We start from the raw sequence: 26,019 nt of genomic DNA on the forward strand, positions 1-26,019 counted from the left end.
GCGGGCCGGGGGCGGGGCCGGACGGGCAGACGGGGCGGGGGCGGCACCGGGGGGACAATGGGGTGGCGCAGGGGACACAGGGACACGGGGGGGTCACGGGGGGTACGAGGGGGATATACCGGCGGTAAACAGGGGGATACACGCGGGGGGGAACGGGAGGACACACAGGGGGCGGGCGACACCGAGGGGGACACACGGGTGGGGGGGGCACGTGGGGACACGCACGGGGGCACGCATGGGGGGCACACGGGGAGGACACGCCGGACGTGAACACGAGGACACCCACGGGGGGTCACCCGGGGAGCACACGGGGGGACACGAGGGAGGCACAGGGGCACACAGCAGGGGCACAGAGTGGGAGCACACGCGGGTGACACACGGGAGGGCACATGAGGGGCACATGGGGGAGCACAGGGATGGGGGGACACCCGGGGCAGACTCACGGGTGGGGGCACACGGATCACGCACAGGCCGGGTGGCACTGGGGGGCACGCAGGTGGGTGGGCACCCATGGGGGCTGTCCCGGGCGGCGTCCCATGGTGGGGCTGCACTTCCCATCGGCGGGAGACCCCCGGGGTCAGCTCCGGACCGCGCCCCCGGCGTGTTTAGGGAGTCACACGGAGGGGTGGGGGACCTCCGGGCCGGGCAGAGTCCCCAGTGTGCCGGGGGGAAGGGGGGGGGTGATGAGTCAGGGCCTCTGCCTTCCCGCGGGGGGGGTGTAAACTGAGCAGGGAGGCCAGGAGGAGGCTGGCCCTGCGCCGACCCCCTCCCCAGCCGCGCCAGGGTCCCGTCCTCCCACCCCGTCCTGCTCCCCCGGCCGTGAATCAGCACTTTGGGGGGGTCCGTTCCCAGCTGCGTCCCCCCCCTCCAGTTCCGTCCACCTTAAGAGCCGCGGGCGGCTCCACCTTAAGGCGGGGGAGGGGGCGCGGGGGGGGCCGCCCCCCCACCCGCCGGTCCCGGGGCTGCAGTGGCGACAGCAGCGGTCACAGGAGCGGCGACAGCGGCAGCTGCGGAGCGTCAGCCCCGCCCGGCGCCGCCTCCCGCATCCTGCAGCCCGCAACCTGCATCCCTGAGCAGCATCCTGCGTCCCGCAGCGCGGGCAGCATCCTGCATCGCCGGGCACCACCCCGCAGTGCTCAGCAGCATCCTGCATCCCGGGCAGCATCCCGACTCCTTGGGTACCGCCCGGCATCCCTGAGCAGCATCCTGCATCCCTGGGTACCACCCGGGCGGCATCCTGCATCCCTGAGCAGCATCCTGCATCCCTGAGCAGCACCCTGCGCCCTCGGGTACCGCTCGGCATCCCCGCTCGGTACCGACCCGCACCCCGGTGCCGCCTGACCCTTAGGCTGTGAGCAGCACCCCGGGTGACATCCCCGCCCCCCGGCACCAGCCGCCCCCTTGGCCCCCCCCGTCTCGACGCCCCCCGAGCCCCGCCATGGCCGAGCCCAGCTCCGAGTGCAGCATCAAGGTCCTGTGCCGGTTCCGGCCCCTCAACCAGGCCGAGATCCTGCGGGGGGACAAGTTCCTGCCCGTGTTCCAGGGGGACGACAGCGTCGTGGTCGGGGTGAGTCAGCGCGGGGGGCGCGGGGACCCCCGAGATGCGGCCGGGGGGGTGTCCGGGATCCCCGGGTTGGGGGGTAGCTGTCCGGAGCGGAGGCGCTGTCACTTGGGGGACAGAACCTTTTTTTTTGGGGGGGGGGGGGGGGGGGGGGAAGAGGTGCTGGGTGTGGCCGCTGCCCCCCGGGACTCTCCCCATGCCCCCCCCCATCCTCCTCCCCCCCCATTTCCGAGGCTGCCGGCACTCCCAGTTTGCCCAGTGCCGGAGTGGGGGGGGTGTGTGTTTACAATGAGCGGAAACGCCCTGACCCCCGGGGGGGGCACGATCGGCCCCCAAAGCTGCGGCGGGGGGGAGGGGGGGTGCCGCAGATCGCCCCCCTCCCCCTCGCGCTGCGGCCCTGCCCTTTGTTATGGGGTTCATCCGGGGGACGGCTGAGACCCCCAAAATATCACCCCTCAATAGCGCCCCCCCCTTGGCCGTGCGGCTGTCGGGGGGGGGGGGGACAACGGGGTGTGGTGCGGGGGGAGTCCGGGGGTCCGGGGGAGTCCGTGGATGGAGGGGGGGTCTGTGGATGGGGGGGGGTATGGATGGCGAGGGTTCGTGGATGTGGGGGGGGGTCCCTGGATGGGGGCGTCGGTAGATGCTGCGGGGTTCCGTGGATGCGGGGGGGGATCTGTGAAATGGGGGGTCCATGAATGGGGGTTCCGTGGGTGTGGGGGAGGGTCCATGGATGCCTGGTGGGGGGGTCCGTGGATGCTGGGGGCGTCCGTGGATCCGGGGGTCCTCTGCCCGGGAGCTGTGGCGGTGCGGCTGTGCCGGCGCAATGCGGGGGGAAGGAGGGCTGCGGGTGCGGGGGGAGTTGCAGGGGGGGCGTTGCGGGTTGGGGGTGCGGGTTGGGGCTGGGGGGCGCTGGGATGGCGGCGATGCGGGGGCCGCCAGGGTGGGATGAGGGTGCGGGGGGAGCGCACGGGTTGCGTGACCGGCGGCGGGCGGGGCCGCGGGGCTGCGGCGGCTGCGGGGCGCTGGGGGCGGGGGCCGGGGAGAGCGGGGGCGCGGGCTGTTGTCCCCGGCTGTCCCCGTGTCCCCGAGCCTGTGTGTCCCCGTGTCCGTGTGTCCCCCCGCCCGTGTGTCCCCCCGCCCGTGTGTCCCCGTGTCCCGGCTCAGCACCGGGGCCTGGACAGCTCCCGGCGGGGTTGGGGGTGCACGGAGGGGCTGGGGGAGTCTCTGAGGGTCTCTGGGCGTGTAGGGGGCTCTGGGGGTGTCTGACTGTCTATGGGGGACCTGGGTGGGGGGTGTCCTTGGGAATCTATGGGGGTCTGTGGGGGGCTGCAGGAGGTTGGGGGCTCTGTGGGGATGGATGAGGTCTGGCGGGGGGGAAAGGCCGAGGGATCTGTGGGGGTCAGACCCCCCCATATCTGTGCTTTGTGGGGTCCACACGGGGACTGGGAGGTCTGGGGGGGTGTAGGGGGGTCCACAGGGGTCTGTAGGGAGATGACGGGTCTTATCAATCACGGGTTTTAGGGGGGTTCTGAGAGCCCACAGGAGGCTGGGGGGGTCTGTGGGGCAGGTAAGGGGTCTGTGGGGCTCTGGGGGAGGCTAGGGGGTCTGTGGGGGTCTGTAGGGTGGCTGAGGTGCCTGGGGGGTCTGTGGGGGTCTATGGAGGGCTGGGGAGGCTATGGTTGTTCTAAATGAAGGCTGAGGGGTCTGTGGGGATCTTTGGGGGAGCTGAGTGTTCTGTGGTGGTGCATGGTGGGCTGGAGGGTCTCTGAGGAGGCTGAGGGGCCCTTGGGGGCTCGTGGGGCTGTGGGGTGCTCAGGGCTCTCTGGGGATCCATGGGGATCCACGGGGAAGTTTGGAGAGTTCTGGGGGGCTGTGGGGGGGCTGTGGAGAGTGGGGTCTGTGTGGATATCGGGGGGCCTGGGGTGTGTGGGGGCTGAGTCCATGGACGGGGGGTGTGAGTGGGGTTCAGGGTGGGTACAAGGGACACAGAGCGTGAGCCGCCCTACAACTCCCCACCGCCCTTACCGGGACCCACCGGACCCGACGGGACCCTGCCAGCGGAGTCCCGAGCCTGTCACAGCCCCCCAGGACCTTGGGGGGGTCTCCCTGGCCAGTGACCCCCGTGTGTGTCCCCTTGTGTCCCCCCAGGGCAAACCCTATGTCTTCGACCGCGTGTTCCCCCCGAACACCACGCAGGAGCAGGTGTACCACGCCTGTGCCATGCAGATCGTCAAAGGTGAGGGACGCCGCGGGGACAGCCCGGGGACAGCCTGGGGACAGCCTGGGGACAGCCTGGGAACAGCCCGGGGACAGCCTGGGGAGAGCCCGGGGACACTCTGGGGACAGCCCGGGGACAGCCCGGGGACAGCCCGGGGACACCCTGGGGACAGCCCGGGGACACCCTGGGGACACCAGACAGCGCTGGCCGGGGGGGCATGGGGGTGTCCAGAAGGCCTTGGGGGCTCTGCAGGACTTTGCGGGGGCTCGCTGGCCCCACGGGGCTCTGGGGTGTCCTTTGGAGGGTCGCCGCTGTCCCCGGGGTTTGGGGTGTCCGCGAGCTCCTTCGGGGTGTCCTGGGGGCCTCAGGCACCCCGGAGGGGCTCGGAGGTGCTCTCCCGTACCTGGGAGGGTCAGGAACCCCCAGAGGGGTGGCTCGGGGTTTGGGGCGCTCTGTGATGCCCCTGGGGGGTGTTTGGGGGTCCCGGGGGGGCCCATACCCATCTCCCTCCCCCCAGATGTGCTGGCCGGGTACAACGGGACCATCTTCGCCTACGGGCAGACGTCGTCGGGCAAGACCCACACCATGGAGGTGAGGGGGCACCGGGGGGGCTTTAGGGGACCTGGGGGGGGGAATGGGGGCGCCCTGGGTGTTCACTGCCCCCCACCCCGCAGGGGAAGCTGCACGACCCCCAGCAGATGGGCATCATCCCCCGCATCGCCCGCGACATCTTCAACCACATCTACTCCATGGACGAGAACCTGGAGTTCCACATCAAGGTGGGCACTGGGAGCACTGGGAGCACTGGGAGGAGCTCGAGGGGAGCACTGGGGGGGCCTGGGCTGACACCCGACCCCCCCCCCCCCCCCCCGGCACCCCCCACCCTCTCCCCACAGGTGTCTTACTTTGAAATTTACCTGGACAAGATCCGGGACCTGCTGGACAGTGAGTGGGGAGGCACAGGGGGATACGGGTGGGGACTGGGAGGGGGACACTGGGGAGCACTGGGGAGCACTGGGGGGTCACTGGGAAGCACTGGGGAGCACTGGGGAGCACGGGGGGTCACTGGGGAGCGCGGGGGGTCACTGGGGAGCACTGGGGAGCACGGGGGAGCACTGGGGGTCACTGCGGAGCACTGGGGAGCTCCTGGGGGCAAACTGAGGAGCACTGGGCGGGTCCTGGGAGCTACTGGGTGGTTACTGGGGGGCACTGGGTGGTTACTGGGGGGCACTGGGTGTTTACTGGGAAGCACTGGGTGGTTACTGGGGGGCACTGGGTGGTTACTGGGGGGCACTGGGTGTTTACTGGGAAGCACTGGGTGGTTACTGGGGGGCACTGGGTGGTTGCTGGGGGGCACTGGGTGGTTACTGGGAGGCGCTGGGCGCTCCTCGGGCACTTTGGGAGGCCACAGCCCTCCCCTCCTGTCCCCCACAGTGACCAAGACCAACCTGTCGGTGCACGAGGACAAGAACCGTGTCCCCTATGTCAAGGTGAGGGGCAGGGGAGGGTCCCGGGGGGAGCACCCCTGGGTGGGGGGCGGGCTCGGGTTCCCCCTGAGCCCCCCGTGGCCGTTTCCCCCCCAGGGCTGCACCGAGCGCTTCGTGTCCAGCCCCGAGGAGATCCTGGATGTCATCGACGAGGGGAAATCCAACCGGCACGTGGCTGTCACCAGTGAGGGACACGGGGACACGGGGGGGGACACGGGGGGACGTGGGGTGGAGCTGGGACATCCAGCTGGGCATGGCTGTCACCACTGAGGGACATGAGGGGAAACGGGGGACACGGGAGACACGGGAGACACGGGGGGACATGGGGGACACGGGGGACATGTGGGAGATGGGGGACACGGGACACAGGGGACACGAGGGGACACGGGGGAGACGGGGGACACAGGGGGACATGGGGGACACGGGGGGACATGGGGGACACAGGGGGACATGTGGGAGATGAGGGACACAGGGGACATGGGTGGACATGGGGGACATGGGGGACACAGGGGACACGGGGGACACGGAGGGTGCAGCTGGGACATCCAGCTGGTGCGCGGCTGTCACCAGTGGGGGACACGAGGGGACGTGAGGGGCTGGGGGGGTGATGGGGCTTGGGGACAGGTTGCTGGGGGTCCCCGGGGTGCCAGAGGGTTCTGGGGTGCCGTGGGGCACCGCGTGGCAGTTATGGGGGTCCCTGGGGCGCTGTAGGACCCACTGGGCTGACTCAGGGTCCTGGGGGAATGTCCTGGAGCACTCTTGGGGGCCCCGTGGGCTCCGTGAGCCGTTTCGGGGTGCAGCGGGGGCACGGCGGCGGCGTTGGCCGCTCCGGGGTGCCCCCAACGTGTGCCCGTGCCCGCAGACATGAACGAGCACAGCTCCCGCAGCCACAGCATCTTCCTCATCCACATCAAGCAGGAGAACGTGGAGACGGAGCAGAAGCTCAGCGGGAAACTCTACCTGGTGGACCTGGCGGGCAGCGAGAAGGTGGGGGGACCCCAAAGGTGGGGGGACCCCAAAGGTGGGGGGGGCCCAAAGGTGGGGAGACCCCAAAGGTGGGGGGGCCCAAAGGTAGGGGACCCCAAAGGTGAGGAGACCCCAAAGGTGGGGGGACCCCAAAGGTGGGGGGGGCCCAAAGGTGGGGGGCCCCAAAGGTGGGGGGGCCCAAAGGTAGGGGACCCCAAAGGTGAGGAGACCCCAAAGGTGGGGGGACCTCGGAGCTGTGGGAGTGCAGAGCCAGGGGTCTGCACTCCAGACAGCCAGTGGCTGTCACCAGTGAGGGACACGGGGACACGGGGGGGGGGACACGGGGGGACGTGGGGTGGAGCTGGGACATCCAGCTGGGCATGGCTGTCACCACTGAGGGACATGAGGGGACACGGGGGACACGGGGGACACAGGGGACACGGGAGACACGGGGGGACATGGGGGACACAGGGGACATGTGAGAGATGGGGGACACAGGGGACATGTGGGGCAGGGGAGATGGGCTGGGGGGGGTGTCCCCCCTGGAGGAGCGGGACCTGGTGGCGTTCAGGAGGTTTGGGGGGCACTGGCAGGGTCGGGGCCTTTGGGGGGAGTCCGTGGAGTTTGGGGGATATTGGGGTTTTGGGGGGCATTGGAGGGTGGGAGCCTGGGGCAGTTTGGGGGGTTTTGGGCGGTCATCGGTGCTTTGTGGGACACTGGCAGGGTGGGGGGTCCTGGGGGGGAGTTTTGGGGTTTTTGGGGCCGTTGGGGATTGGGGGTCATCAGGCTGGGGTGGAGATCTCCGGGGTCTCCTGCCTGGTCTGGGACTGGGACCACCCCTGGGAGGGGTCCCTGGGGTAGGGGAGCACACGGGGGGTCCCTGAGCCGCCGCCCTCCTCCCAGGTGAGCAAGACGGGGGCTGAGGGAGCCGTTTTGGACGAGGCCAAAAACATCAACAAGTCGCTGTCGGCGCTGGGCAACGTCATCTCGGCACTGGCCGAGGGCACGGTGAGACCCCCGGAGCCCCCCCGGGTGTCCCCCATTCCGGGGCTCCTGCGTGCCTCGTCCAGCCCTTCCCTCTTTCTCCCATGTCCCCCAGGGTCCGGGGGAAGGGACGCTCCTGCTGAGCCCCCTCAGTGTCCCCCCCGGGGGTCCTGGGCCCTGAGCACCCCCCCCCGCCGCCACGTCTCCCACCCTGCTGAGCCCCCTGCCCACGCCGTGCCGCCAAGGGGACACCCCTGACCCCCCGTGTGGCTCTGTGTGTCCCCAACCCCAGCCCCCTGCCCCCCGCGTGTGTCCCCACGTGTCCCCAGCCCCCTGCCCCCTGTGTGTGTCCCCACGTGTCCCCAGCCCCCTGCCCCCCGCGTGTGTCCCCACGTGTCCCCAGCCCCCTGCCCCCTGTGTGTGTCCCCACGTGTCCCCAGCCCCCTGCCCCCCGTGTGTGTCCCCAACCCCAGCCCCCTGCGTGTGTCCCCACGTGTCCCCAGCGCCCTGCCCCCCGTGTGTCCCCACCCCCAGCCCTCTGCCCCCCGGGTGTGTTCCCACGTGTCCCCCTCCCCCTGGGGTGCCCTGGGGGTCCCCCCGCTGAGGCCGCCCCTCCCCCCGCAGAAGGCGTACGTGCCCTATCGCGACAGCAAGATGACGCGGATCCTGCAGGACTCGCTGGGCGGGAACTGCCGCACCACCATGTTCATCTGCTGCTCCCCGTCCAGCTACAACGACGCCGAGACCAAATCCACGCTCATGTTCGGGCAGAGGTGGGGGCTGGGGGGGGCCCTGCACCTCCCTGCGCCCCCCTGAGCCCCCACACTCATGTCCGGGCAGGGGTGGGGGCTGGGAGAGGGCTCAGTGCAGCCCCTCCCCCTCCCATCTGCTGTGCCCCCATGGATGCATTGCCCACCCCCCAACTCCATCCCAAGGGCACCTCGAGTACCCCCGCGACCCCCCCACTGCGCCCACGGAGCCGTTCCAGCCCAGCTGCCCCCCCCAGCAGCGCCTGTCGTACCCCAACTTCCCCCACGGCACCCCAAGAGCGCCCGCCGTGTGTCCCGGCCGCCCCCCAACAGCAGCCAGGGCACCCCCGGTGCCCCCCACGGGGGCCGCGCTGGGGTCCCCAGATGTGGGAGGGGAGGGCAGGTGACCCCCGGAGTGGCCGCGGTGGCCCGGCGAGGGGGTGCCAGTTTTGGGGTGCCCCCCTCCCAGGGCCAAGACCATCAAGAACACGGCGTCGGTGAACCTGGAGCTCACGGCCGAGCAGTGGAAGAAGAAGTTTGAGAAGGAGAAGGAGAAGAACAAAGCCCTGAGGGAAACGCTGGCGCGGCTGGAGGCCGAGCTGAGCCGCTGGCGGAGCGGTGAGGGGCACCCCGGGACCGGGAGGGGACCCCATCCCACCCCAACTGCCCCCAGCCCCCAGCGGAGACCCCGAGGCCATGTCCTTCCCCAGGGGAGGCTGAGCTGAGCCGCTGGCAGGGCAGCGAGGGCACCCCCACATCTGGGGGGGCACCCCGAGATCCGGGGGGACCCCCCAAAGCCCGCGACGGGGTCACTGAGGCCGTGTCCCCCCCCAGGGGAGGCCGTGCCCGAGACGGAGCAGCTGAACGAGGCCGAGGCCGAGACGGGGCCGGGCGAGGGGCCCGGGGAGGGCCAAGGGGGGGCCCCCGAGGAGCCCCCCCTGAACGACAACAGCTCCTCCATCGTCATCCACATCTCGGACGAGGAGCGCCACAAGTACGAGGAGGAGATCCGCAAACTCTACAAGCAGCTGGATGACAAGGTGGGGACCCCTGGCCAGGTGGGGAGCCCCGAGCCCCCCCACCCCCCCCGGACCTGCCAGGGACCCCCCAGCACCCCTGAGCTCCCCAGGACACCTGGGGACCTCCCAGCCTGCCCAGCAGCCCAGGACTGCTGGGACCCCCTGGCAGCCCCCCCTGGACCCCCTGCCCGCCCTCCCCCCCAGCCCCCGGGGTGACCACTGCGGACCCTTCTGTGCCCCCCAGGATGACGAGATCAACCAGCAGAGCCAGATCATGGAGAAGCTCAAGCAGCAGATGCTGGACCAGGAGGAGGTGAGGGTCCTGCCCCCCACCCTGTGACACCCCCTCTGTCTGACTGACCCCCCTGCACTCCCCCGAGAACCCACCTGGACCCCTCTGGGACCCCAACCCAGAGCCCCTGGACCCCTTCACCTGGAGTGCCTGGGACCGTCCAAACTCTGTCCCCTGGGACCCCAATGTGGCCTCACTGGAACCCCCCCAGGTCTCCTTTGGGACTCCAGCCTGGGGACCCTCTAGGACCCTTCTGGGACCCCCAGTTGTGACCTGTGGCTGACTCTGCCAGAACCACTTTGGGACTGGCCCCCGGGACCCCCCAGGACCTCGCAACCTGAGCCTCCCCCTCGACCTCTGGGACCCCTGTGGGACGCCCCCCATGACCCCTGGACCCCTACTCTGATTCCTGGGGATGCCCACCGTGACACCTGGGACCCCTCTGGGTGTCCCACTGTGACCCCTGTGCTCCTCTGTGTGTCCCCCATGCCCCTCTGTGCACCCCACTAACCCCTGCACCCCTGTGGGTGCCCCTCATGACCCCAGGACTCCTCTGGGTGCCCCACTCTGACTCCTGGATCCCTCTGGGTGCCCCCCATGCCTCCAGGACCCCTGACCCCTGTGCCCTCTGTGTGCCCCCCCATGACCCCTCTGAGTGACCCCCGTGCCCCCCGTGGCCCCGCAGGTGCTGGCGGCGGCGCGGGGCGGGGGCGAGGCGGCGCGCCGGGAGCTGGCGGCGCTGCGGGCCGAGCACGGCGCGGCGCGGGCTGAGGTCACCGAGGTGCTGGCGGCGCTGGAGGAGCTGGCGCGGAGCTACGACCGCAAGGCCCAGGAGGCCGAGGACACCGGGCGCCACAACCGCCGGCTGGCCGACGAGCTGGCCCGCACTGAGGTGGGGAAACGCCCAGGACAGCCGGGACACCCACGGGGGATCGTGGGGCCGGGCTGGGAGCCCGGTGGGGAAAACAATGGGGAACCCAACAGGGTATCCAATGGGGGAATCAATGGGGAATCAATGGGGAAATCAATGGGGAAAGCAATGGGGAACCCAACTGGGTATCCAATGGGGGAATCAATGGGGAATCAATGGGAAAGCAATGGGGAAAGCAATGGGGAACCCAACAGGGTATCCAATGGGGGAATCAATGGGGAACCAATGGGGAATCAATGGGGAAATCAGTGGGGAAAGCAATGGGGAAAGCAATGGGGAAATCAATGGGGAAAACAATGGGGAAAACAATGGGGATAGCAATGGGAAACCCAACAGGGTATCCAGTGGGGGAATCAATGGGGAACCAATGGGGAATCAATGGGGAATCAATGGGGAAATCAATGGGAAACCCAACAGGGTAACCAGTGGGGGAACCAATGGGGAAATCAATGGGGAATCAATAGGGAAATCAATGGGGAAAGCAATGGGAAACCCAACAGGGTATCCAATGGGGGAATCAATGGGGAACCAATGGGGAATCAATGGGGAATCAATGGGGAACCAATGGGGGAACCAATGGGGAAATCAATGGGGAATCAATAGGGTATCCAATCAATGGGGAAATCAATGGGACATCAATGGGGAACCAATAGGGTATCTAATCAGTGGAGAAATCAATGGGGAAAGCAATGGGGAAATCAATGGGAAACCCAACAGGGTAACCAGTGGGGGAATCAATGGGGAAATCAATGGGAAACCCAACAGGGTAACTAGCTGGGAAATCAATGGGGAAATCAATAGGGAACCCAATAGGGTATCCAATGGGGGAATCCATGGGGAAATCAATGGAGAAATCAATTGGGAACCCAGTAGGGTATCCAATGGGGGAATCAATGGGGATATCAGTGGGGAACCAATGGGGAATCAATGGGGAACCCAACAGGGAACCCAGTGGGGAAAGCAGTGGGAAAACTGGCAGGAAAATCAACTTAGAAACCCAACTGGGCATCCAATGGGGAAATCAACAGGGAACCAATGGGAACCCAACAGGGAAACCAACCAGGAAACCCAATGGGGTAATCAATGGGAAACTCAACAGGAAATCCAACTGGGAACCCAGTGGGGTCCTACTGGGAACCCAACAGGGAAACACCGTGTCAAAACCCAGCAGGGTCCTGCTGGGAACCTCCATGGGTGCCCCACGGGGACTCACAATGGGATCGTGCTGGGAATTCCTACAGGAACCCAGTGGGGATTTCCAACAGGATCCAACTGGAAAATCTGCTGAGACCCTGCGCTGGGAATTCCAGTGGGGTCCTGCTGGGAACCCAACAGGAAACCCAGCGGGGTCCTAGTGGGAACCTCCATGGGGACTCAGCTGGGATCCCTGCTGAGACTCCCCCACTGGGAACCCCAAAGTGGATCATCAGCTGTGAATCCACTGGGAAACCTACTGGGAGCTCCCATGGGCACGCAGCCGGGATTCCCAGCAGGATCCTACTGGGGACACCCATGGCCATCCAGTGGGGATTCCTGCTGAGGGCTCTGCAAAGTCCCACTGGGAGCCCCCATGGGTGTCTGACCAGGATCCCCACTTGGGATCCCTCCTAGACTCCACGGGTAACCCCAAAGTGGCTCCTCAGCCTCGCTGGAAAACCTACCGGGAGCCCACTGGGACCCTCACCCTCTGGCACAGCAAGTCCCAAAGCCCCCTCCCCCAGGCCCAAACTGGGACTCCCAAACCCAAACTGGGATGCTGTGAGCCAGGGAACCCCCAAAACAGGAGCCTCAGACTTGGGAGCCCCTTAAACCCCAAACTAGAGCCCAAATAGGGGACGCAGGAGCAGCTGGGACAGGGTGTGCTGGGTGTGAGGGGACAGGGGGGTGCCAGGGGAATGGGGGGCACAGGGCGGGTCTGGGAGTTTTGGGGTTCTCAGGTGTGGGAGGTGCCCGGGAGCTGCTGCTGTGCCCGGCTCTGCGGGACGTTCTGGGTGCCCAGGTGGGGGGTGCCGGGTGCCGCTGTCCCCTGGTGGCCCAGGTGGGGGGTGCCGGGTGCCGCTGTCCCCTGGTGGCCCAGGTGGGGGGTGCCGGGTGCCGCTGTCCCCGCGGCCAGCCCGGCGCTGTCGGTGTCGCAGGCCACCACTCTGTCGCTGGAGTCGGAGCTGTCGCGGGCGCGGGAGCTCGGGGGGCAGCAGCGGCGCCGCGCCGCCGAGGTGCTCAACGGGCTCCTGCGGGACCTCAGCGAGCTCAGCGCGCTGGTGGGCAGCGGCGACATCAAACTGGTGAGGGGGGCACGGCGGGCACGGCGGGCACGGGGGGGTACGGCGGGCACGGCGGGCACGGAGGGAACGGGGGGCACAGGGGGCACGGCGAGCACGGGGGGCACGGGGCGGGGGGTCCGTGCCGTGTGGGACGTGTCCCTGCCGTGCCCTCCCCACGTAGGGGTGTCCCTGCCACGCCTGTGCCACACGCTGTGCCTGATGTGCCCGTGCCATGCAGTGCCCACAGCGGAGCCGTGCCGTGTCACACCAGCTGTGTTCTCTTCCTGTGCTGTGCCCATCCCGTGTCCATCCCGTGCCCATCCCGTGTCCATCCCGTGCCCATCCCGTGTCCATCCCATGTCCATCCCGTGCCCATCCTGTGCCCATCCTATGTCCATCCCGTGCCCGTCCCGTGCCCATTCTGTGTCCATCCCATGCTCATCTCATCTCCATCCTGTGCCCATTCCATGTCCTGGTTCTGCCCGTGCCACCGACACCCTCGTGAGTGGCACATCCACCCCATGTCAGGCTGCGCTGCCTGTGCCACACCACGCCCGTGCCATGCCCGCACCATGCCCGCACCATGCCCGCACCATGCCCGCACCATGCCCACGCCACCCCCCTGCACTGCCCACACCACTCCCAGGTGTGTGAAGTGACCCTGCCACGCCCACATCATGCCCCCCACGCCCCCGCAGTGCCCGTGGCATGCCACCCCCCGTGTGGTCACCCCCGTGTGCCACCCCCGTGTGCCCGTGCCATGCCTGCACCATTCACCGCCATGCTGTGCCACACCTGTCTGCTGGCAGTGCCATGCTGTGCCCACACCACCCCGTACCTCTGTGCGGTACACACCTGTGCCATGCCATGCTGTGCCATACCTGTGTGCTGTACACACCTGTGCCATGCCGTGCCATACCTGTGTGCTGTACACACCTGGGCCGTGCCATACCCACGCCGTGCTATCCCTGTGCCCCCTGCCCCGCCCAGCCGGTGGAGGTGAGCGGCGCCATCGAGGAGGAGTTCGCCGTTGCCCGGCTCTACATCAGCAAGATCAAGTCCGAGGTGAAGTCGGTGGTGAAGCGCTGCCGGCAGCTGGAGAACCTGCAGGTGGAGTGTCACCGCAAGCTGGAGGTGACAGGGCGCGAGCTGTCCTCCTGCCAGCTCCTCATCTCCCAGGTGCGCCGGGGGCGGGGCAGGGCAGGTCCCCCCTGTGCTTCGGCGGCACAAGGGTTAATAGCTCCGGGGTTTGGTGTCCCAGAGTTTTGCGTCCCTGGGATTTGGTGGCACCAGGGTTTGGCAGCTGAAGGGTTTGGTGTCCCCAGAGTTTGGTGGCCTGGGGGTTCTGTGGCCCCAGGGTTTGGTTTCCCTGGGGTTTGTCCACCTGGGGTTTGGTGACCCGGGAATTCTTAGCCTTGCGTTTGGTGGCACCGCAGTTTATTGGTCCGAGGATTTGGTGGCCCTGCATTTGGTGACCCCAGGCTTCAGGGGGCCCAGAATTTGGTGGCTTCAAGGGCCAGGTGACCCCGGGGTTGGTGACCTGGGGGTTTGACTCCGCTGTGGTGGGGGTTTGGTGGCTCTGGGGGTCCCAGTGGGGGCGCCCCTGGGGGTGTCAGGGGGTACCCGGGGGTGGTCCTGGGCTTGGGGGTTGCCAGGGTGGAGCCCCCGCGGGTGTTGGGGGGATGGTGCGGGATGGGTGCCGGGGGATGCCGGGGGCTGCCGGGGGTGCCGGGGCTGCCGGTGCCCCCCGGCGGAGGCTGAGGCCGGTGCCGGTGCCGGTGCAGCACGAGGCCAAGATCCGCTCGCTGACCGAGTACGCGCAGAGTCTGGAGCTGCGCAAGCGGCACCTGGAGGAGGCGCACGACGCGCTCGGGGAGGAGCTGGCGCGGCTGCAGGCGCAGGGTGGGGGCGCGGGGGGCTCGGGGCGGGGGACAGGGAGCGAGGGGGGCTGGGGAGTCGGGGGGAGTCGGGGAGCGTGGCGCGGCTGCAGCAGCAGGGTGGGGGGCGCGGGGGGGTGGGGGCTCAGGGACATGGGAGGACTATGGGGGGGCTGGGGGCACAGGGGGCTCAAGGGAATGGGGGGACACGGGGGGACACGGGGGTTGGGGCAGTATGGGGTGGTACAGAGGGCTCAGGCAGATGGGGGCACAGGGGGAGGGGGGGCTCAGGGGGTTGGGGTGGAGTATGGGTGGTTGGGGGGCATGGAGGGGGTTGGGGGGTGCACAGCGGGACTCGGGGGGCTGAGGGCTCCCTGTCCTGCTGGGTCCTGCAGAGGCTGCACAGGGGGCAGCTCGGAAGCAGCGGGAGCAGGATGAGAGCCAGGACACGGACGAGGTCAAGGTGAGGGGTGCAGGGGGGCGCAGCAACCCTGGGGGGTTCAAGGTCCCTGAAGGGTGTGGGGATTTGGGGGGGGTGGGGGGCAGCTGGGGCTTCTTAGGGTGCGTGAGGTGTGCTCGAGGTGGGTGAGGGTCCCTGGGGTGCTGGGGGGTTCTGGGTGACGCTGGGTGTCTGTGGGGTGTTGGGGTCTCCCCGAGGCCGGGTGTAGGGGTGTGGGGGTCCCTGGGAGATGTCGGGTCCAAGGACTTGCTGGGAATGTGGGTGTGCTGAGGTTCCCAGGAGATGTTGGGGTGTGTGGGGTCCCCGGGGGTGCTGCGGTGGGAGATGTGAGGTGCCCAGGAAATGTTGGGGTCCCCGGGGGTGCCCCGCACTGAGGCCCCCGCGGGCGCAGGCGGCGCTGGAGCTGCAGCTCGAGAGCCAGCGCGAGGCCCAGCACAAGCAGCTGGCGCGGCTGCGGGACGAGGTCAACGAGCGGCAGAAAACCATCGATGAGCTGCGGGAGTGAGTGACCCCCAACCCCGGCCCTGACCCAAAACCTGACCTCTCCAACCCAGGCCAGACCCTGACCCTGACCTTGGCCCTGACCCCTCACCCATCCCTGGCCCAGCCGGGACCTGGCCCTGCCCCTGACGCTGACCTCAGCCCTGTCCAGGCTGTCCCCAGCCCCTCCCTGCCCCTTCCCTGACTCATCTGTGAAGGGATGGACAGTGGGGGCAGGCAAGGACAATTCTCTCATGGATCTGTCTCCATCCATCCATCCCTCCATCCCTCCATCCATCCATCCCTCCATCCCCTGAATGCTGTCCATCCATCCTCAGCCCGCCTGACCTCACGTCCATCAGTCTGTCCATCCCCTGACCCCGTGTCTGTCCATCCATGGCCCCCTGTTCTCCCCATCCCAATGTCCACCCCTCCATCCAGCCCTGACCCCCTGACCTGTCCATCCATCCTTCCCGCACCCATCTATCCCCTGCTCCCGTGTCCGTCGGTCCATCCGTCCCTGTCCCCGTGTCGTGTCCGTCCATGCCTAACCCGTGTCCGTGTGTCCGTCACAGCCAGAACCAGAAGCTGGAGCTGGAGCTGGAGCGGCTGCGGGCGGAGCACGAGGCGCTGCGGGCGGAGGAGCGGGCCAAGGCTGCGCGGCTGCAGGAGCTCACGTGAGACCCCCAGGACCCCGACCCAGGGGCCTCTGGGGCTCCCCTCGGGACCCCAACCCAACCCTGGGGACCCCAACTCCCAGACCCCAGCAGGGATCCACCGCAGGACCCCAACTCCATCCCCCACCACCCTGATGACATGCCAGGAACCCCAAACCCCAGGGCCCCCCACACCCATCCTTGGGACCCTACACCTGACCCCCAGAGCCCCCCGTGACCCCCTGACATGTCCCAACCTTCAAGGGACCCCCCCCCCAACTTTGGGGTGCTCCCCAACCTTGGAGTGACCCTCTCGAACTTTGGGGTGCTCCCGAACCTTGGGGTGACCCCCCCGAACTTTGGGGTGCTCCCCAACCTTGGGGTGACCCCCCTAACTTTGGAAGGACATCTCCGTTTTCTGGGTGCCCCCCTCAAGCTTGAAGTGACCCTCCCACCTTCGGGATGCCCTCCCCTCCTTGTATGGACCCCCTCCAATCTTGGGTTGTCCCCCCAAATCCAGGGGTGTTCCCCCTTGGATTGAGCCCCCCTAACTTTGGGGTCCCTGTCCCCCAGACTCCTCTACGAGCGCCACGAACAGTCCAAGCAGGACCTCAAGGGGCTGGAGGAGACCGTGGTAGGTGCGGGGGCCTGGGGGGCTCAGGGGAGTATGGGGGGGTCTGGGGGTCCCCGTGCACCCCCTCACCCCCTGCCCCCCCCAGGCCCGTGAACTCCAGACCCTCCACAACTTGCGCAAGCTGTTTGTTCAAGACGTCACGACTCGAGTCAAGAAAGTGAGACGGGGGAAAAAGGGGGAAAAGGGGAAAAAGGGGGGAAAGGGGGAAAAGGGGAAAAGAAGGGGACAAGGGGGATAAGGGGGAAAAGGGAAAAAGGGAAAAAGGGGGAAAGGGGAAAAAGGGGGAAAAAGGGGGAAAGAAGGGGACAAGGGGGATAAGGGGGGTAAAGGAGGGGACAAATGGGGGGACTGAAAGTGGGGTACGAGGAGAGTGCGGGGTCAGAGATGGGAAGGGAAGGGAAGGGAAGGGAAGGGAAGGGAAGGGAAGGGAAGGGAAGGGAAGGGAAGGGAAGGGAAGGGAAGGGAAGGGAAGGGAAGGGAAGGGAAGGGAAGGGAAGGGAAGGGAAGGGAAGGGGTTTCCCAGTGCGGGGATCTGATTCCGGCGGGCTCTCCGCGCCCGCAGAGCGCAGAGCTGGAACCCGAAGACAGTGGGGGGCTCCACTCCCAGAAGCAGAAGATTTCCTTTCTTGAGAACAACCTGGAGCAGCTTACAAAGGTTCACAAACAGGTGCGCGGGGGGGGCACGGGGGGGGACAGGGGGTTCCCCACCCCAGGGCCCCTCCAGTTCTGCAGCCTCCCCTCGCTTTCCTGTTGCCCCCTGCGGCGTTCCCCCCCAGCGCCCCTTTCCCTCCTGCCCCCCATCCCGGGTGACCCCCGGCCCCCATCCCGGGTGACCCCCGGGCCCCTCGCTGACGCCGGCTCTGTTGCCCCCCGTTGCCTCCTCCCCAGCTGGAGCTCTGGGTGTCCAAGGTACCGAGCGCCCCCGGCACCCACGCGGGGAACCCCCCCACTCCCCCGGGGAGGGCAGTAGACGCCCCCGAGTCTCCTCTGTCCCCTTGGAAGCCCCCGGTTTTGCGGGATGGGGGGCACCGCTCTGACCGGCACCTTCCTGCTTGCCCCCCCCGGCTGTGGAGCCCCTCCCTCACTCCCTGCGCCCCCCTAGCCCCCCTCACTGCCCCCCAGCACAGCCCCACTGCTGCATGGCCATGGGGGCACTGCTGGGGGGGCCCGGACCCCCCTCAAGTACCGCTGGGGGCACCGGGACCCCCCCAGACACGGCTGGGGGCTCTGGGAGCCCCCCGAGGCACTGCTGGAAGATCCCCGGGGCGGTGGGGCTGGGCTGCAGCGGCTGCGCCGGTGGGTGCCCGGGGCCGGTGTCATTGCCGGGGTGTGCGGGTGTGTGCGGGTGTGTGCGGGTGTGTGCGGGTGTGTGCGGGTGTGTGCGGGTGAGTGCGGGTGTGTGCGAGTGTGCGGGTGTGTGCCGGTGTGTGCGGGTGAGTGCGGCTGTGTGCAGGTGTGTGCGGGTGTGTGCGGGTGTGTGCGGGTGTGTGCCGGTGGGTGCGGGTGTGTGCGAGTGTGTGCGGGTGTGTGCGGGTGTGTGCCGGGGTGTGCGGGGGTGTGCCGGTGTGTGCGGGTGTGTGCCGGGGTGTGCGGGTGTGTGCGGGTGTGTGCCGGTGTGTGCGGGTGTGTGCCGGTGTGTGCAGGTGTGTGCAGGTGTGTGCCGGGGTGTGCGGGTGAGTGCGGGTGTGTGCCGGGGTGTGCGGGTGTGTGCCGGGGTGTGCGGGTGTGTGCCGGTGGGTGCGGGTGTGTGCCGGGGTGTGCGGGTGTGTGCCGTTTGGTTCCGGTGGGTGCGGGTGTGTGCTGGGGTTTTCGGGTGTGTGCCGGTGGGTGCCGGTGTGTGCCGGTGTGTGCGGGTGTGTGCGGGTGAGTGCGGGTGTGTGCGGGTGTGTGCGGGTGAGTGCGGGTGTGTGCGAGTGTGCGGGTGTGTGCCGGTGTGTGCGGGTGAGTGCGGCTGTGTGCAGGTGTGTGCGGGTGTGTGCGGGTGTGTGCGGGTGTGTGCCGGTGGGTGCGGGTGTGTGCGAGTGTGTGCGGGTGTGTGCGGGTGTGTGCGGGTGTGTGCCGGGGTGTGCGGGGGTGTGCCGGTGTGTGCGGGTGTGTGCCGGGGTGTGCGGGTGTGTGCGGGTGTGTGCCGGTGTGTGCGGGTGTGTGCCGGTGTGTGCAGGTGTGTGCAGGTGTGTGCCGGGGTGTGCGGGTGAGTGCGGGTGTGTGCCGGGGTGTGCGGGTGTGTGCCGGGGTGTGCCGGTGTGTGCCGGTGGGTGCGGGTGTGTGCCGGGGTGTGCGGGTGTGTGCCGTTTGGTTCCGGTGGGTGCGGGTGTGTGCTGGGGTTTTCGGGTGTGTGCCGGTGGGTGCCGGTGTGTGCCGGTGTGTGCGGGTGTGTGCGGGTGAGTGCGGGTGTGTGCCGGTGTCGGTGCCAGGCGATGGTGGAGCGGGTCCCGGTCCCGGTGGGTCCCGGTGCCGGTACTGCCGTGCGGCACAGCGGGTCCGTGCACACCGTGCGCTGCGAGCCCCGGGCCGGGCGCGGCCGGGCAGGTGCCGGTGAGCGCGGCGCTGGGGCAGGTGCAGGTACCGGGGGCGGTCCCTGCGGGGGTCCCGGTGGCCGGTGCCGGTACTGACGTGTCGCACAGCTGGTCCGTGACAATGCAGACCTGCGCTGTGAGCTTCCGAAGCTGGAGAAGCGGCTGCGCGCTACGGCTGGGCGTGTGCAGGCCCTGGAAGGGGCGCTGAGGGCGGCCAAGGAGGGGGCGCGGCTCGACAAGCGCCGGTACCAGCAGGAGGTGGAGCGGATCCGCGAGGCCGTGCGGGCCCGGGGGGCGCGGCGGGGGCCCGGAGCCCACATCGGTAACGGGGGGGCACGGGGGGGCACGGCGGGCACCGGGGGGCGGGGGGGTGTGGGGTGCAGGGTGGGCACAGGTACAGGGATGCAGGGTGGGCACAGGTACGGGGGTGCAGGGTGGGCACAGGTACGGGGGTGCAGAGTGGGCACAGGTACGGGGGTGCAGAGTGGGCACAGGTACAGGGGTGCAGGGTGGGCACAGGTACGGGGGTGCAGGGTGGGCACAGGTCCAGGGGTACAAGGTGGGCACAGGTCCAGGGGTACAGGGTGGGCACAGGTACAGGGGTGCAGGGTGGGTGCCCATCTGGGCTGCGCGGGGCGTGCTGGGGCTGACACCCCCTGCCAGGGCCCAGGGTCCGGCCCCGGGGGTGTCACAGACTCTGGGGGGCTCCCGGGGGGTGCCGGGTGCCAGCCAGCGCCCCTCACCCCCCGTGCCCCCCCAGCCAAGCCGGTGCGGCCGGGGCAGGTGCCGTCGCCCACCGGGCTGAGCTACACCAACAGCCTGTTCCAGGGGTACCCCGGGGGGGGTCCCCTGCCCGGCCCCCACGGCCTGTGAGTGCGGGCGGGGCCGGGGGGTCATGAAGGGAGAGGGGAGGGGGCACAGGGGGGCGCAGGGAGGGCGGGGGGCGCATTTGGGGAGCGGGGTCACACGGGGCATTTGGGGGGGACGCCAGGCATTCGGGGGAGCGGGATCTGGGGAGGGGGGAGTGGGACCCACACCTGTCCCTGTGGGGTCACACCTGTCCCCATAGTAATCCCACCTGTCCCTATAGGGTCACACCTGTCCCTGTGGGGTCACACCTGTCCCTATAGGGTTACACCTGTCCCTGTGGGGTCACACCCGTCCCCATAGTAATCCCACCTGTCCCTATAGGGTCACACCTGTCCCTGTGGGGTCACACCTGTCCCTATAGGGTTACACCTGTCCCTGTGGGGTCACACCCGTCCCCATACCATGGGGGATGGAGGGAGGGCGGGGGGGCGCAGGGGGTCCTGGGGGAGGGCAGGTGGGGTCCGGGGGGTGCAGGGGCAGGGGGGATTCCTTGAGAAAGGGGGGGAGGGGCAGGCGCAGGTTTCCGAGGGGCTGGGGAGGGGAAAGGGCACGGGGGGTCCCCTTCGTGCCAGCAGTGCCCAGGGGGTCTCAAGGTCTCTGTCCCCCTGTCCCTGTGTGTCCCCCCCCCCCCAGCTTTGCCAGCGGCCCCCCCACGCTCTCCAGCAGCCCCCCGGACTCCTACCAGCAGCTCAACGTGGATAACGGTGAGGGGGGGCCCTGGGGACGTGGGGGTGCCCTCAGTTTTGGGGCGCTGTCGTGGGAGGAGGGGGGGGTGTTTCCAAACGCCGCCGCTGGAGCTGCTGCTCTTCCCCGCAGGGAACGTGACAGACATCAACGACAACAGGTGAGGGGGGGCGGCGGCCGGGGGGGGGCTCGGGTTGTTGGGGGGCCCGGCTGACACCCCGCGCCCCCCCAGGAGTGACCTGTCCTGCGCCTGCGAGGCCGAGGAGGCGGCCAAGCTCTTCCCCCTGCGCCAGGAGACGGCAGCCAGTTAATGCCCCCCAGGTACGGGCCCCCCCTCGCAGACCCCCGGGGACCCCCGGCCCCCCTTCCTCAGGGACCCCCATCGTCCCTGGGGTGACCCCAAACCCAACATCCCCCACGTCCCCCCCATTCCTTGGGTGTCCCCCAGCCCTCGCTGTCCCTTGGATGTCCCCAAATACTCCCAGCCCCCCCGCCCCCCCAAACCCCAGGGTCCCCCGTCCGAGCCCTGCAGGCTCTGGGGGTCCCCGCCATCCTTGGGGGACGCCCGGGGTGGCTCCAGCCCCCCCCAACCCGCGTGTCCTCCCCCCAGGTCCTGCCAGACCCGGCTCCGCTCGCATGTCCAGGTGTCACCCGTGTCCTGTGCTCGTGCCACGCTCGCCCGTGCCGGGGGGGCCGCCCCCCGCCCCACCGGGACCCCCCCGGGACGCCCCAATCCCGGGAGCCCCGGCCAGTGTGGGGGCGGCGCCGGGGGCCGCCCGAGCTGCCTTAACGCGCACCTGGAGAATGTCGCCCCCCCGGCCCGGCCCCACAAGTGGGGGGCAGCCCCCCCCCCCCGCCCCGCGCACCCCCCGGGTCCCCTCGCTTGGCATCTCGGCTGTGCCCCCCCCTCGCCCCCCACGGGACCGTCCGGGCCGTTCTGGCGTGGGGGGTCCCCGCGCCCCCCCCGCCCCCCCCAGCGCTGCATGTCCCGCCCAGCGCAGCCGGAGGCTCAATAAAGGCTGGAGATGCTGAGAGGAGCCTGGGGGGATCGGGGGGGATCGGGGGGATCGGGGGGCTCGCGGGGCTCGCGGGGCTGGGGGAGCGGGATCACACCGGGCATTTGGGGGGGACACCAGGCATTCGGGGGAGCGGGAAGGACACGGGGTCTGGGGAGGGGGGAGTGGGACCCCCACCTGTAGGTCTCACACCTGTCCCTGTGGGGTCACACCTGTCCCCATAGCGGTCACACCTATATCTATAGCGGTCACACCTCTTCCCATAGCGGTCACACCTGCGTCTGTAGGGAAGGGGCGCCCCCTATCGGTTTCCCACCCCCCCCTGCAGGAGTCGCACCTGTTCCCTGCAGGTGTCACACGAGTCCCCTGTGGCGATCACACGTGTCCCTATGGGGATCGGGCGCCCCCTATCGGTTTCCCACGTCCCCAGCAGGGACTGCCGGTGTCCCCTACAGGGGACACACACGAGTCCCCCACAGGGGTCCCTGTCCTACATGGGATCACATGTCCCCATACGGGCCACACCTGTCCCCTGTGGGGTCACACCTGTCCCCTGTGGGGTCACACCTGTCCCCTACGAGGATCAGACGCTCCCTTTTGGTTTCCCACACCCCTGTCCTTGCAGGTGTCACACCTGTTTCTGCAGCTGTCACACGTGTCCCTGCAGGTGTCACACATGTCCCTGGGTGTCACACCTCTTGGACCCCCCGGGGACACCCCCCCTCCCCGGGCAGCCCCTTCCCGTGCCCAACCACTCCAGCAGTCAAACATTTCCCATCTCCAATTGTGCCCTCCCTGGCTCAGTTCGAGGCAGTTTCCTCGGGACAGGGCCGGAGGGACCAGCCCCACCCCAGCGCCACGCCCTGTCAGGGACAGTGGGGAGCCATGGGGGCCCCTCGAGCCCCCTCCTCCCCAGACTGAACACCACAAGCTCCCACATCGGACGTTTTCCAGACCTCCCCTGAGCCTGGCTCCCTTCTCTGGCCACCAGCTCCTCCAAGTCCTCTGAGCCGAGGGGATGCAGTGTTGAGGTGCAGCCTCAGCAGTGCTCCGCTCGGGGGACAGGCACAGCCCTGGTCCTGCCGGCCAGCCCCCACCCAGCCCAGGTGACTTTGCCCAGGCTCATCCAGCCCCGTCCCCAGCAGCTCTCTGGCCTTTCCTCCCCCAGCCTGGAGCTTTCCGTGGGGACGTGGTGACCCAGGGGCAGGACCCAGCCCTTGGTGTCCCTCGCCCTGCGGGGTGACCCTCGCCCTGCTGGCTCCATCCTCAGCCCGCGGATCCAGCGTGTCCTGATCCCTCCAGCAGATCCACATCCCACCCCGCTCCGTGTCCCTGGGGGTGCCTCGACCCCTCGTCCAGGTCACCGATGAAGGTGTGAAGCAGCAGCCACCCCAGCACCCACCCTGGGGAGCCCCGCTGCTCCTGGCCCCACCTGGCCTTGGTTCCGTTCTCCACCAGCCCCTGGGATCGTCCCCAGGAAAGATCCACCCACCCGGCCCACGGTCAGACATTTCTGCGGGAGATGCTGCGGGAGACAGGGCCAGACACCTTCCTGGAGCGCAGGGACACATCCAGAGCTGTCCTGAGTGCAGGGACACATCCAGAGCTGTCCTGGAGGGCAGGGACACATCCAGAGCTGTCCTGAGTGCAGGGACACATCCAGAGCTGTCCTGGAGGGCAGGGACACATCCAGAGCTGCTCTGAGTGCAGGGACACATCCAGAGCTGTCCTGGGGTGCAGGGACACATCCAGAGCTGTCCTGGAGGGCGGGGACACATCCAGAGCTGTCCTGGAGGGCAGGGACACATCCAGAGCTGCTCTGAGTGCAGGGACACATCCAGAGCTGTCCTGGAGGGCAGGGACACATCCAGAGCTGCTCTGAGTGCAGGGACACATCCAGAGCTGTCCCGGAGCGCAGGGACACATCCAGAGCTGTCCTGAGTGCAGGGACACATCCAGAGCTGTCCCAGGGCGCAGGGACACATCCAGAGCTGCTCTGAGTGCAGGGACACATCCAGAGCTGTCCTGAGTGCAGGGACACATCCAGAGCTGCTCTGAGTGCAGGGACACATCCAGAGCTGTCCTGAGTGCAGGGACACATCCAGAGCTGTCCCGGAGCGCAGGGACACATCCAGAGCTGTCCTGAGTGCAGGGACACATCCAGAGCTGTCCTGGAGCGCAGGGACACATCCAGAGCTGCTCTGAGTGCAGGGACACATCCAGAGCTGTCCTGGAGCGCAGGGACACATCCAGAGCTGTCCTGGAGGGCGGGGACACATCCAGAGGTGTCCTGGGGTGCAGGGACACATCCAGAGCCGTCCTGGGGACACCAGAACTGCTCCCTCGGATGTCACAGGCAGCCCCAGCCTTCCCCCCCCCGCTGAGCGGTCACTTGGTGGCCGGAGGACACCCGGCTGGACCTGCCTGTGTGACATCGGAGGGAGCAGGTCTGGTGTCCCTCTGTCCCCCCTCCTGGGACGGAGAGCTCCAGCACCCCGTGGTCACTCTGCCCCAGTGCCGCTGTCCCCAGCGCTCCTCCCCGTCACAGCCAGGTGATGCTGCCCCTGCTCAGGTGCCGCAGGTGCCAGGTGTGCCAGGTCTGTCTCACACACTCAGGAGCCTCCTGGGCCGGGTCTGTCCAGGTGACACCTGGCCAAGGTGCCCAAGGGCCGCGGGAGTTCTGCAGGACAATCCCACCCCTCACCGTGGACGGGGCCAATCCCACCCCTCACCGTGGACGGGGCCCGGAACAGCCCCCCGTGACAGCCGGGCTGCTGACCCTGCCCTGGCCTTCAGCCAGGGGCACCTTCATCATCATCTTCATTGTCACCTTCATCATCATCTTCACTGTCACCTTAACCATTGTCACTTTCCTCATTGTCACCTTCATCATCATCTTCATTGTCACCTTAACTATTGTCACCTTCATCGTCACCTTCATCATCATCTTCATTGTCACCTTAACCATTGTCACCTTCCTCATTGTCACCTTCATCATCATCTTCACTGTCACCTTAACCATTGTCACCTTCATCATCATCTTCACTGTCACCTTAACCATTGTCACCTTCATCAACATCTTCATTGTCACCTTAATAATTGTCACCTTCATCATTGTCACCTTCATCATCATCTTCATTGTCACCTTAACCATTGTCACCTTCATCATCATCTTCACTGTCACCTTAACCATTGTCACCTTCATCAACATCTTCATTGTCACCTTAATAATTGTCACCTTCATCATTGTCACCTTCATCATCATCTTCATTGTCACCTTAACCATTGTCACCTTCATCATTGTCACCTTAACCATTGTCACCTTCATCATCATCTTCATTGTCACCTTCATCATCATCGTCTTCACCAGTGTCGTTTTCATATCACTCTCAGGATTGTCATCATCACCTTCATCATCATCTTCATCAGTGTCACCTTCACCATAATCCTCATTGTCACCTTAACCGTTGTCACCTTCATCACCTTCATTGTCACCTTCATCATCATCATCATCGTCACCTTCATCATTATCGTCTTCATCAGCGTCACTTTCATATCACCCTCATCATTGTCATCATGGTCGCCTTCATCATCATCTTCCTCAGTGTCACCTTCATGATCGCCATCAGCATTGTCACCTTCATCATCGTGACCTTCAATGTCACCCTCATTGTCACCTGCACTGTGACCTTCATCGCTGTCCTTCTCCTCATCGCCCATGTCAGCACGACCAAATGCTCCCCGATGTCCCCGGGGCTGCCCCAGCACCTCTCCTGCTCCACCTTTCCCATGTATAGACACGCCCATGGCACACCTGGAGCTGATCAGGGCACACCTGGAGAACGCCTCGGCAGCGCTCCACACCTGGGGGGGTCACACCTGTCCCCTGGGGGGTCACACCTGTCCCCTGGGGGGTCACACCTGTCCTTATGGGGTCACATCTGTCCCCTGCAGGGATCACAAATGGAGATCACACCAGTCCCCTGTGGAATGACACGTGTGTCCTGCAGGTGTCACACCTGTTCCCTGTGGCAAAAAAACAGCTGTCCCCTGTCAGTGTCACATGTGTCCTGTTGGTGTAACGTGTGTCCCTTGCAGCGATACCACAGCTGTCCCCAGGAGGTGTCACACGTGTCCGGGGCAGGTGTCACACGTGTCCCTGTCGCTTCCCTGTCGGATCACGTGTCGCTGTCACGTGTCCCTGTCACGTGCCCCTGTCACGTGTCCCTGTCACGTGCCCCTGTCACGTGTCCCCGGGCCGTCGGGCGCCCCCAGCCGGTTTCCCACGCCCCTGCACGTTCCCCCGCCGTCTCTGGCGCCCCCTCTCGGCCGCGCTGCCGCTCAGGCCGGCCCCGCCC

The 26,019-nt window shown here is 67.6% G+C and overlaps 2 protein-coding genes across 3 annotated transcripts; one reads left to right on the forward strand and one right to left on the reverse strand.

Moving 5' to 3' along the window:
- The first annotated feature begins 949 nt into the window (after positions 1-949).
- KIF5A (kinesin family member 5A) lies at positions 950-21,664 on the forward strand. 2 transcript variants are annotated; one of them, XM_066207409.1, is made up of 29 exons: positions 954-1,567; positions 3,710-3,797; positions 4,297-4,370; positions 4,454-4,558; positions 4,676-4,724; positions 5,214-5,269; positions 5,363-5,450; positions 6,129-6,253; positions 7,136-7,240; positions 7,841-7,989; positions 8,435-8,583; positions 8,800-9,005; positions 9,229-9,297; positions 9,962-10,168; positions 12,343-12,489; positions 13,459-13,647; positions 14,253-14,370; positions 14,741-14,808; positions 15,197-15,306; positions 15,861-15,962; positions 16,515-16,575; positions 16,661-16,732; positions 17,138-17,242; positions 19,200-19,413; positions 19,852-19,960; positions 20,595-20,665; positions 20,778-20,805; positions 20,878-20,966; positions 21,256-21,664. In XM_066207409.1, exons 1-28 carry the CDS (start codon positions 1,439-1,441, stop codon positions 20,954-20,956), a joined length of 3,072 nt encoding a protein of 1,023 aa, XP_066063506.1. In that variant the 5' UTR covers positions 954-1,438; the 3' UTR covers positions 20,957-20,966; positions 21,256-21,664. The 2 variants fall into 2 exon arrangements, with proteins under 2 accessions (XP_066063507.1, XP_066063506.1); XM_066207410.1 differs by lacking the exons at positions 19,852-19,960; positions 20,595-20,665; positions 20,778-20,805; positions 20,878-20,966; positions 21,256-21,664 and having other exon boundaries at positions 950-1,567; positions 19,219-19,389.
- A 2,725-nt stretch (positions 21,665-24,389) lies between these two features.
- LOC136303700 (uncharacterized) lies at positions 24,390-25,539 on the reverse strand. The gene is made up of 2 exons (XM_066207282.1): positions 24,984-25,539; positions 24,390-24,938 (listed from the first exon to the last, which is right to left on the reverse strand). The coding sequence occupies exons 1-2, from the start codon at positions 25,041-25,043 to the stop codon at positions 24,390-24,392; spliced, it is 609 nt and encodes a 202-aa protein (XP_066063379.1). The 5' UTR covers positions 25,044-25,539.
- Between the last annotated feature and the right edge of the window lie 480 nt (positions 25,540-26,019).

Source organism: Chamaea fasciata, unplaced genomic scaffold (assembly GCF_029207755.1).
Source record: "Chamaea fasciata isolate MVZ Bird 193981 ecotype frontalis unplaced genomic scaffold, bChaFas1.0.hap1 SCAF_41, whole genome shotgun sequence".
NCBI classification, from domain to species: Eukaryota; Metazoa; Chordata; class Aves; order Passeriformes; family Sylviidae; genus Chamaea; species Chamaea fasciata.

Excerpts from the sequence above, each read along its gene's own strand:
- LOC136303700 (XM_066207282.1), bottom strand. The coding sequence starts at position 25,043 with ATGAAAACGACACTGGTGAAGACGATGATGATGAAGGTGACAATGAAG. Across the intron at positions 24,939-24,983 it reads CAATGAAGATGATGATGAAG|GTGACAATGAAGATGATGAT; the intron begins GTGACAATGGTT and ends ACAATGGTTAAG.
- KIF5A (XM_066207409.1), top strand. The coding sequence starts at position 1,439 with ATGGCCGAGCCCAGCTCCGAGTGCAGCATCAAGGTCCTGTGCCGGTTC. Across the intron at positions 5,451-6,128 it reads CCGGCACGTGGCTGTCACCA|ACATGAACGAGCACAGCTCC; the intron begins GTGAGGGACACG and ends CCGTGCCCGCAG. Across the intron at positions 20,666-20,777 it reads GCAGCTCAACGTGGATAACG|GGAACGTGACAGACATCAAC; the intron begins GTGAGGGGGGGC and ends TCTTCCCCGCAG.